General features: G+C 30.5%; 1 protein-coding gene across 2 annotated transcripts in view; it reads right to left on the bottom strand.

Moving 5' to 3' along the window:
• The window catches only part of LOC125873319 (hydroxyacylglutathione hydrolase 2, mitochondrial-like), a 195,157-nt gene that overhangs the window by 2,798 nt on the left and 179,884 nt on the right, over positions 1-12,475 (bottom strand). For both annotated transcript variants that reach the window (XM_049554233.1, XM_049554232.1), the window contains exons 2-6: positions 6,289-6,369; positions 5,598-5,780; positions 4,353-4,556; positions 2,985-3,108; positions 1,708-1,808 (exon numbers count right to left, since the gene is read on the bottom strand). In XM_049554233.1, the coding sequence (XP_049410190.1) occupies positions 1,708-1,808; positions 2,985-3,108; positions 4,353-4,556; positions 5,598-5,780; positions 6,289-6,345 (669 nt within the window). In that variant the 5' untranslated portion in view covers positions 6,346-6,369. The remainder of the gene's footprint in view (positions 1-1,707; positions 1,809-2,984; positions 3,109-4,352; positions 4,557-5,597; positions 5,781-6,288; positions 6,370-12,475) is intronic.

Below are 12,475 nucleotides of genomic sequence, written 5' to 3' on the forward strand. Positions count from 1 at the left end.
TATGTATAAATGTAGTTGGTTTATTCAATTTTACCATTGTTGACCGCCTTTTCAATTTTAAAAGTAGATGGTTTATCTTTATTAAATTGAAAATTGACATTTTGTGAGTGATCAATTTATTAAGATGACAATTATTTATCCTCAAATAATTCAAGTGAAAAAATAGGAAACATGACAACAAATTGTTCTTCTCATAGCTAGTTAGAAGGCCATAAAAAATAATATTGTTCGACAATTATCTACCTTGACCCAACTACATAATAATTCAAGGGTATAATTGGAAAGAAACTTTTTAAAGAGTTTTAATCCAAACACAAGATGAAGTTTGAAACAATGAACCAAACACTTGATAAAAGTAAACCCTGCATTACTAATCCATGCATTACTAATCCCTGCATTACTAATCCCTGCATTACTAATCCATGCGCTATTATTTTTTGTACCAAACGACCCCTTAGCTTATAAGTATTTTTAAAAAGCCAATCCAAACACCCTCTAAACCATAAGTTGATCCCCCCAACTAATGTTTTTCAGCTTACAAACACTTTTGCTTTGGCAATGTTTTTAACTATAAACAACAACAACATCATACCCAGTTTGGGGTCTGGGGAGGGCAGTATGTACGCAGACCTTACCCCTACCTTGTAGTGCTAGAGAGGTTGTTTCCGATATCCTCAGTTTAAATAAAGCATTTCCAAACAGGTTGAAAAAGGAAAAACATATGTGGGTGTAGTAACAACAACGAAATAATGTGAAATGGAGAACATTACACAACAGACAAAAGAAAGAACAGTAATGACAACGAAAATAATGCGATAACCTAAAGCACAAAACACACAGGTGATAAACAAAATCAAAGAACCAAAAACATCGAGAAAAGTGCTAATACCACTAGTAAGAAAAAAGGTACAAGTACGACACCAATCTATCCCACAGGAAAGCAAGAGATCGCTCAACTACCAACTAACTTTCTACCCTAATCTGTTACCTCCAAACCCTCTAATCTAAAGTCATGGACTGCTAGAGAAAGAAGATCTGGATAAGAATTCATTAAGGCCTCAGAACCAATCCAAACCTCTTTCCAAAAAAGAATCTCGATGCCATTCCCCACTCTATATTGGATATTCCTCTTCAATAAGGGCCAAAGGCTTCTGATAGACCTCTATACTGCAACACCGCAAGTGCTAGTAACTGAGTTTGTACACCATTAAGAACTCTACCCATATTTGCTAAGGATCACCTCTTTCCATAAAGTAAAATGCTTATAAGCATAGCTTTCCCAAACATACAAAAAAAAAATTGTGCTCATCAGTTTCACCATTTCTATCTAAAAGCATAAATTGCTTATCCAAATCAGCTTCAATACTTAAAAAGTATTTTTTGGCACTATCAACTACTTTTAGTAGGCTAACCCAAACAAGGCTCGATTTTTATACCACAAAATAAAGATACAATCAGCAAATTGACAATATGTATCCCATTATTTTACGAGAAGAAAATAGCACGCGTTTGCGTCAGATAACATCAAGTTTTTAGGTTAAACAATAAGAACTACTGGTTTTACTTATTGTCATTAATTAGTCCAACTCAGATTGATAGTTGACAACCATCAACATTTGATTCTCCAAATAAAAAGAAAATCAATATAGAAGCCCAATAAAAGAAAAAAACAGATGTTACAGCCCGCAAAATAGAACTATACTTTACCTGCTCGGGAGTTCCTTCAAAAAGTTTTCCACAAGACAAGCTGAACAGTGTGTCTCCTGTGAAAACTGCCTTAGATCTCGGGAAGTAAAAACTGATATGCCCTGTCATGCATTTTTTTGTATTAGTAAAATTGAGGAGATTTTTTAAGCAAATAAAATCGCACATAAGATCATCTAAAAGATAACAATTTAAATCAGAAGTAATCCCGATTCCCCACTTGGTCCTAAATCTATAACAACATACCCAGTATGGTCCACAAGTGGGGTCTGAAAAAGTTAAATTTAACTAAATCTATGATTTCTCATTATAAATCATGTGAAAAGAACCAACAGCTGTGATCCATATAGAAGAGGCATACTTTAACTATACCTCAAAAGCACACTCTTTATGTTGGAACATACCAACATGTTTGACATCATTCTATTAATAATATTAACTTTCTAAAGTTTATGTAGTCTATACTACCATAATAGTTGATACTTTTGAAATAGATAACCATCAAATCTTAAACTGATTAGTTAGATTGATGTGAGCTGAAGAAACTTTAGAAAGTTCAAATTTATATATCATATATATTTACCCGTCAAACAAATATCTCTTTAATTTTGTACCCAACCAAATAGTGTGACAAATATCTCCTCGATTTTGTACCCAACCAAATAGTGTAACATAAAACGAACATGCCCAATCAAATGGTGTTACATGAAATGGGATCAGATGAACAGTGTAAGTAAACAATTCAAAAGGTTTTACAGCTCCATTTAGTGGAATACATTTCTGATAGACCTAATTTTTTCCTTGATCTGTCATCTCTTTCCTTTATCCCTCCATGAGTAATTAGACAGAAGACAATAATTATCGTGGTAAAAGTCTAAGCTCTCACTTGTTAGATGCTATTATACTACGGGACAAGAATTCTCTCAACATGTATGCACTTGTCAACCAACTCCCAACTGGAGTTCAAACACCTATACTAAACGGATAGTTCCTTCAGCACATGACCAGCAAGTAACTTGAAAAACTAGTAACTTCTTAAAACCACATGTAGAGCAAGAAAATTTACACAGAAATAAATGGTGCTGTGCTCCCAAAATGAACCCGATGTTTAACCATGACAAAAGAAGAAAAACAAAGGAAAAAACAAAACAATACAAAGTGTGTTATTTGACAGGGAAATAGACATTTATTTCGTCAGATAGCTTAAACAGTTAAAAGCAACAAAGACTATGAGACAGTTCAAGGCAATTTTCAAATGATATCAGGCATTAGAATACAACCTCGTGTATGACCAGGAGTTTCCATGACAAACACCTCATGGCCTGCAAACATCCATTGGTCTCCATCATTTAGGGCTATGTCAATACCAGGTATTCTATCACTGTCTACTCCAGATCCAATTACCTACAAAGTCACGTACGAAATGAAAGCCTCTTCTGACAAAATTTCAATTGACACAAACATGTTAACCCTTAATCTGTTAATCAAAGAGAAATGCCCGTTATAGTTACCATGATCTTTTAAGTGCAATATCAATTTGAAGTTATATCCTAATCTCTATCCAATTCAAAAAAAAAATCGTGAGCTTGAAAAAATGGTTAATATGTTGAAAATGTGTGGTGCTTTTAGCTGGGCCTTTATGGTTTTTTCTCAACAAAGTACTCTAAACTGGTCAGCCCCAATAACGCCTGGAAGAGATACTGACAGAGAGTTGCCCCAACAGTTCTTAAAGCATTTCATTGAGATTTATGGCAACAGGAGCAAAGTGGTAAAGAAACTTTACATTCCTCCTGTTAAAGCAAAAAGTCCCACATTGGTGGTTAATGATGGTTAATGAGATGGGTGGACTCCTTACAAGGCTTGGGCAATCCTCCTCCCTTTGAGCTAGCTTTTGGGGTGTGAGTTAGGCCCAAGACCTAATTTAACGCCTCCATTTACAAGATCACTCTGTTGAACCAAAACCTGTAACCAGGTAAAGTTTCCCTACCTATTACCCCATTCCAGTCCCACCACACACAAAAAATAAAGAGGAAAAAAACATTTAAAACAGGAAAGGAAAAATAAATGGATTGGAGTAATTCAGAAAAAACTAGACTTAGGGTGTGTTTGGTTTGAGGAAAATGTTTTCAATCGGTCAAAATGTTTAGGAAAACATTTTCTGTAAGAAAAACAAGTTCCTTAAAATGAGGAAAATGACTTTCCTAATGAAAGTAGGGAAACAAGCTCCACAGTGACATTCCATGTTCATTGTCTCCTCCCCACCCACCCAATGCCCCCACCCCTCAACCATTCCAACCTCACTCCCCACCCATCTTACCCTCATAATATTATGCTAGATTACATATAAATGCTCTTGGGACAATATTATTTTGCTTACTTACCAAACACTAAGAAAAGTAAGACGAGCACTTATTTTCCATCATACCACAACTCACCCCTAGAATAGCTCCATGTAACTAAAAGGTATTATTTTTTAAGAAAAGTATAAGACCACACTTTTTATAAGATGGTATTTGTGACTACAATATAAACAGATAGATCACATATCCAACACAAGAGCAGCTATTGAACTCCATAGGAAATATATTTTATCTCTATACAACATCACAATTTCAAATGAGAGTGGCAACAGGAAAACATCATCTTACCTTTGCCCCATACCTTGCTTTTAACTCCATGTTGCCACCAGTGTGATCATGGTGATGATGTGTGTTCAAAATGTAAGTCAAATTACGGTTGTTTCTACTCAGTGCATCTATAACAGGAACAGCTTCAGAAGGATCCACAACACCAACTGTTCCAGTATCCACGTCATGCAATAGATATGCATAATTATCCTGGAGACATGGTACCTGACAATTGACAACAGAAAGATCAGCAAAACTCATCAGGGTTTCTCATTGTAGAGGTGGAGATCCTTGTTACAGCATAAAGTCAAGAAGATGATTTCTTTTATGCTCTCGCATCCATAAAAAGAAAGCCACAGAAGAAAAGAAGTGGAAGAGAAGCAGAAAGGGCAGAAATTATATTATTCTTTCTCAGCTAGTAAATCTCTCCGGCTTCCTGAAAATAAGACCCAACAAGCTTTAACATCTTCTCCACCCAAAATGGAAGTAGCATAGTACCATATTTTGAGTTGAGACTTATTTAATCATTTGATACTCTAGCAACACTAACGTAGGGGCATTTTGCCTTTTTTTTTTTGTTGAGAAAGGTAACATGAAGAAACATTTTGCCTATTTATGGTAAAATTTAGACAAAAAGGATGTTATCCAGTACAAAAAAGAGAACACATCTGCATACCAGAGAATACAAAGCACTAAAAGAAAGATATTCCCAGTCAAAAAGTTCATCCAATTGGACTGTCATGAGCGCTCCAAAAGTATAAATTAAATAATATTGAATCTGGAATAAGCTATAGTCCAAATTAGAGCATAGAGGAGCAGTTTTCCTAAGCCATAAGGTGAAGTCCTTTTGAAATACTCTACATGAGGCAACATACTCCCTGTTTTGTCCAACTAGGTGTAAGACTCAAAAAAGTCGATGAAATGCACAGAAAATTCCAGTATGATTAGGACAGTGTGTATTAAGTCTGTAAAGCTGACTATCATCAATCACTGTGATTTCAGGGTATACGGCCAGATTTTAGATACACAAAGGAAGATTAATACCACATCAAAAAGCCACCCCAGTCACACCGAGCGTCTTCATATAAAGTAATCATTTTTTGCTCATTACCATTTACCGCTAAACACATTCTTCTTTCTAAATGTACCCAACATTGAAATCAAGCAAGAAATGAACTTATTACAGGCTATGCGTATACTATTAAATTAAAGACACAACTTGCAGTATACATAAGAACCTAAAAAAGCACAATACTATAGACTCACCAGTTCGATTTGCAAAGATGAAGACGTACTGGTAATGCTACAGAGTTTAGAAACTCGAAGTGTTCGACTAACTCCACGTACAGTCTTGAATGGCATTGAAAGGAGCTGCATAAACCCATACAATAGATTCTTCCTAAGAGAAAGTTGCCTCATGTCAGGCCATACACAAACCCCTGTCCGGGACTAAGAAAACCCACAAATAGAATTAAATTAAATAGAAATGCAAGCAAAAGACGAAGAATCTACACACTAATTAAAGCATCACATGAAACAAAGTATATTCCCCTTTTAAAACCCTAATTATGAATTGCATTAACTGAGTACCACGAGAAATCAGATCAAAATTAATACACAACTTAGGAAAAAATATCATTTAAGAAATCTCAAACAGTCTCAACATCGTCATCATCTAAACAGTATAGTAATCATCGAAAAGCTAATTAACCAGTAAAAAACAGTTGATGAAGACTTCACATCAATTTCACAACCAGCAAGAATACACATGAATTCAGATTTAGGTACATCAAAAAGCACAAAGGCGTAGCGAATCAATCAGATTCTCAAATTTACTTCGAATTTCCTCACAAACCGCAGAATAATTCAAAAAAAATACCGAAAAAATCTCTAGTATAATTCAGACTATTTAGAGTAGTAGAGAAAGAGTATGCATAGAAAAACGGAGAAGAAAAACCTTAGAACAAGGGAAGGAAGCCATGGCGGAAGGTGCAATTTTAGAGAAAGTCCGCATAATTTAGCATTTGCAGTTTTGTTTTGTAAAGAGATGTGTAGAGGACGGCAATGGTGGGTTGGCACACGGTTTCACACGCAGATTGTTTTCGCCTTTTCGGACTCTTTATTAATTAGTCCTATCTCACTTCTATTAACATAAAACACTATACTTAATTAATTAATTATTAGGAGTATCACATCAAGGCATAAAAGATATTTTTAAAAAAAATAGAATATGCTATGTTTTCTATACTTAGTGCAAGTCACATTAGAATGACGATAAATAAAAAATAATCAATTTTAAATTTTCTATTTTGCTCTTCAATTGGATTTTTGAAAATATAAATATATTGTGAAGTTGTAAAAAAAGTTTCATCATTATTAATTTTGATATTAATGGATAAGACCCATAAATATAGAACATGAACTAGTGATTATTAAAGTAATTGAGAGTCATGAGGTCAAGTTAAAATTTCAATCAAAAAAACACTAGGTGATTTAGGTACAAAATTACCTTTTACTTGTTGTTAATAGGAAGTGTGAGATATTTCGTGAAATTATCAAGTTACAAAAAGTCTTACTTAAATATCATAATTATATAAAAATAAAAAATCTCCCAAAAAACTTGATATTATTTTTTGTGAAAGTAACTCCAAATAGATGACAAAGAGAAAACAAATTTTAAACATATAGAGTGATTATTCAAATCACACCAAGTCAATAATAATGTCGTTTTCGAGATCTTTTAAAAAATTCAAGTGAAATAGAATCTGATTATAGATTTTATATTGTAAACATAAAAAGTCAGAAAGAGCCTAAATATTTTAGCACCAATAAAAAGATTATGAAATTTTGAGTTTAAATTATATATATAAAAAATAGATAATGTTTTATTTATTTATTATTTTAGTTTGATGCATAAAGCTATTCTCCTTATGTACAAGTATGAGGTAATATAGGGAGCAGGAGCGGCTCAACCCGTTGGTGGTCTAAGGCTGAAATCAAACTAGAGGCCTTAAAAATAATTAAAAATATTTTTATTTTAAATCTATTTTTCTAGTTTTTTGAGATGCAAAGTTGTTAATAAAATTTGTGTAGTCAATCTCTTCTAATAATTCTTTGTCAATCGATAATATAGTCAAATCACTTCTAAAATTTATAAAGAGCACCTTTTTGAGATTTTATCAAGTTATCGACTTTTCTTTTTCTTTTAAGTTTTGAATGACCGGATTCATATTTTCTAGTTGACATATTAAAATCTAACAAATATTTTAAACACTATTACAAATATCAAATAAAAAATATAATAAACATAAGACACAAAACAAAAATAATATTAGAAATTAGAATGATATTATCGGATTCAAGAACTATGAAGATTTGATTTTCGAAAATGAATTGGGTTGCTGCAATATATTTTTCTCCAAATTTAAAATATAAACTATCAATAGAATAAGTAAATTTTTAAGCTTTGAATAAGAGAGAGATATAAGATTAGAAAAGAGAACGAGAAAAGAAATAGAAGAGAGGAGGGTAGAATATATAAAAATAAAATTAAAAAAAGAATAAGGTAAAAAAAAAGATAACTTGTACATTAAAAAAAAAAGTAGACAACTTTTTATTGGAAAGGGAAAAAGTAATTGCCATATCTATCACTTCATTAACGCCGTTTGCATTTGTTGTCTTAGTTCTAATTTTTTTTTTAAGTTTAGTCCTACCTAATTAACTAAAAAATGGGGCTCCCAATTTATTGGTGGCCTACGGCCAAAGACTTTTTTTTATACCTTACCAACCGCCCCTAATAGGGAGCGCTTTGTCCTTAATATGAGATTTTTTTGTGCGAATTTAATTAAGCTTTAATATAGATATCGAACATCAAAACATATATATGACCTGGAAAGAACAATAACGTTAATTGTTGCTTATTAAAAGGATTGTGGTGGAATGGTAAATACTCCTTCATCATTAACCAAGAAGTTTCGGATTCGAGCCCCCTTGGGTATGAAATCGCCTTTGTTAGGGAGTATTTTACCCCCAATGTGAGACTTTCAAGCACGAATTCAAATTTAATCGGACTCCAATATTAGTACCGGACACGGGTGGAAAACAAAAAAAAGAAGTTTGTATATATTTGGTGAAGGTACACGTGGGACTATAATTACCTCGAATATGGAGCAATGGTACTCTTTAGTCTTTAGAGTCATGTGAGAGTGGGACCCACCATGAAGACGTGTCTCCATTGACCTAGGCAACGCAATGAAGGCACCATTAAACATGAAAAAAAAATTGGAGGAGAAGCACACAATTCTGTGGATCAACTTGTTTTATGTACTTTAGAATAAAACAAGATGATTTTTGAAATATAATAAAACCAACCTAAATATTTGTGCAACTATTACTTTGATTAAGAGTAAAAAAAATATTTAAGCTAATTTTTTAATTATAAAAAGATAATAGTATTTAAAAATAAATTTAAAAAATAATATGCCACATAAATGAAAGTAGAAAGAATATTAAACTATATTTTGCTAAAATCACATATGGACTATATGTGGAAGGTTAGATATTTAGAAGATTACTTATTAGAGATAAGAAAGAGATTAGTTATTTGAAAAAAAATCATAAAAGATTGTAGTATAGATGTACATTATATTGTTCAGCTAAATTTTGTTATTGTGTAATATTGCTAAAAAAAAAAATGGTATCAAAATTTTGACGCAATTGTATCATTGATAAAATGTTGGTTATTTTCAATGCACAATTTCTTAACTAATGCGAATAATTGACAAAATAATATGACCAATTACATTAATTTACGGGATTTACATTATTGGTTGCCATATAACTGTAAATGAGACATTAGTAATAATTTATCCCAGAAAAAAATTTGACGATTTTTATTTACTCCGTTGACTTCATTTCCTTCTTGTTTATTGAGGGTTGTGGATTGAAGTATCAGAGTTAGTCTATTGTTGTGGTGTATCAACATTCAAGTTTTGATGCAATATTTTTGGGATATGAAACGATACATGATGTATTTTTTTACCCCTCCCTAGGAGTTCCCTCCTTTTTGCTTCCTTCGTGACTCGAATTCAAAATCTTTGGGTTGGAATGAGGAATGTTAACCATCCGAGCAACACACCCTCTTGTTTTAATACATGATGTATCACGATACATTATCGATACATTACACAATGATTCATTTACCTAATATGGATAATCACGAAAATGTGAATTTAGGGAAATATCTTACTAGAACTTAAAGTAATTAAAAGTAAATTGTGTTAAAATAATGGAGTCACGACGGAGATAAATATAGATAGTATCGATGAGAGAAAAAAAATTAGTCAAATACAACTTGTAATTAGTGTAAATTTTATATATGTCATATATTATAGTAATATTTTCAAGCTATAGCAGTAGATTTAGACTTTCAAGTTATAACATTAAAAATTTCAGATTCTAACAAATAATTTTTTTAAAAAAATTGTTTTCAATAATTGAAAAAAGTTGTTTAAATAAAATAAAAAGATAAAAGAAAAATGAAAAAAAATGTTTTTTTAATGAAAACAGGTAATAAACTATAATTGTGGTGTTAATTTAATTTGAATTTATTGTAGATAATTAACAAATAGCACAAATTAAGGGATTTAAACTAATTAAGATTATTTAGTATCCTTAATTCACTCAAATCAGTTAAAATCAAATAAAAATTCAAATTTTATCTTCTTCTTTTTTCAACGTTTCTCTCTTCAATTTTCAACAAAAAAAAAAAAATCTCACATTCGAGTAATTGAAGTTTTTTTCATTTTTGAAAATTCTTGATTTTGTTGTGATGGACAACTACGTATCAATTTTAATCAAACATGGTGAAAGATGGGATCCTTCGGGTTAGTATTTATTATTGTTTAACGTTTGTTTTAGAATGATAGCGAAATGAAACAAAAATGATCAAACTGTCGATTAATTGAAGGTGGAGTCATATTTTGTTAGCTGTTGATATCATATTATGTTTACTGTCATGAAATGTAAAAAATTTAGTGTTTTTTTTGTTTATTTTGTATACGGTTGTTGTTTTGTGAAATTATAAATTTAATGTGATTTTATGAATAAATTTGATAGAATAAATTAAATGAAATTTGTATGAAAGTGTGCTAATTATTCTGTAAAAATAATTTAATTATAATGTTGACGAATTTATGAAAATTTATTTTATTTGATAATGAATTTGATAGTATAAGTCCAATGAATTGTGTATGAAAAGTGTGTTAAGAAATATGTAACAAAAAATTGGAATTCTTGACGAAGTGTATTACAAGTGTTTTAAATTGGTATTAAATGTGAAATTGTTGAGTTTCTATTAGTTTTGTTATTTCTGTATAAAGTTGGGTGACAATAGTTAATTATTTGGGACGAGAAATGTATATAGTTTGAATGAATAATCGTTTTGTATGAAATGTGTATTAAATGAGTATGAAAATGTATAAATTTGGTATGAATGATGATTGTTGTATGAAATGTGTATTAAGTGAGTATTAAATGTGAAATATTATGTTTTGTATGAAATTTGTTTTGTAATGTACTGTCGGAATGATATTTGTATGAAAAAATAATGACGAGTGTATATAATTTTATTGTTATTATTATAATTTTTATGGATGAAATTTGTATTGTCATTGGAATGAAAAGTTAATATTATTTAACATATTTCTAATTGATTTGTATAATGTTAGACTAATTGTTATTTTTTTTAATGAAATAGAGAATTATGTTAATTTTCAAATGAAATGAATTATATATGAAAGAGGGTGGCTGATGTGAAATTCAAAAGGTCTAAAGTTATTTGCAGTAGATGGTGTCAAGTTGACCACAAGATGAAGCATGTTCAAATTATCCTATGCAAAACTAATGACTGTTTATTTGTTTAGACTATATATAATTTTTATTTTATTTTGTCGTTTAGATTAATGTTTTGTTTTGATATGAAACATAATTGGTTTGAAGTGCATTATAAACTTAGTGTTTAATATACCATTCATTATTTATACACGGTTCATTCATTAATCATACAGATTGCATACTGTTAAAAATAAAATTTATTCCAGCTTAATACATAAGATAGTGTAAATATTAGTGATAATTATAAAAGGTAATTATGGTATCCTGAGTATTTAATTTTATGTAAGTTTACATGAATATTAGTTTGGTTTTCAACTGGTGTCCTACTATAAATAAATTTAAAACAAATTGCAGTTAGTGCTTCATTCCCACACTAACTTTAGTTAGTGTCATACACATATTAATCAAAATTTCATACACGTTTTATCCAAACAACATGTATAAAAATTGATAAATTTATATAATCACACAATTTATACCATTTGTATATCATTATTATATCACAATTCATACAATATCCAACAATAAAATATTAAACTCATAGGCATATACACATTAATCAGATTTCATACACGTTTCATCCAAAAACATGTTTAGAATATAAAGTAAGCATAATGTGATTTTTTTTAGAAAAAATCAGTAGTTTGACAAATCATATCATTTTCATACCAATTTAATAATTTATACCATAAACACAATTAATAGACAATCACACCAATGTTAAAACGCAATTCATACCATTTGTATACCATTATTATATCACAATTCATAAAATTTTCAAAATCAAAACATTAAAGCGTAGTCATACACATATTAATCAGATTTCATACAAATTTCATCCAATAAATGTACAATTTGAAAACACACTGATATTTTCAAAATAGTATCTTAAAATTGTAATAGGCAATCAGTAATTCATATGTAAACGGTATCTGCCTGAAAGAAAACATATGATATTATATATCATCAAGTACTTAAACACAAAAAAATTGTCCAAAAGTTTTAAAAAAATAACTTTTTGTTGTTCTTCTTGTTGATTGTTTTGAAGATGCTCCAACTTCTACATTTTTTTTTCTTTTTTTCTTTTTGATTTCAGTAACAAAATCAAAATCGGAATCAGAAGGGGTTCAACAATTTTCCCCTTCCTCTTCTTCCCCTTTTGATTTGCAAGGGTGACCTTTTTTTTTCTTCATTTTTTCTCTCTTTGTCACTCCTTCAACTTAGATGAACCATCCATTGCTGGATTTTCA

This window comes from Solanum stenotomum, chromosome 8 (assembly GCF_019186545.1).
Source record: "Solanum stenotomum isolate F172 chromosome 8, ASM1918654v1, whole genome shotgun sequence".
Lineage (NCBI taxonomy): Eukaryota > Viridiplantae > Streptophyta > Magnoliopsida > Solanales > Solanaceae > Solanum > Solanum stenotomum.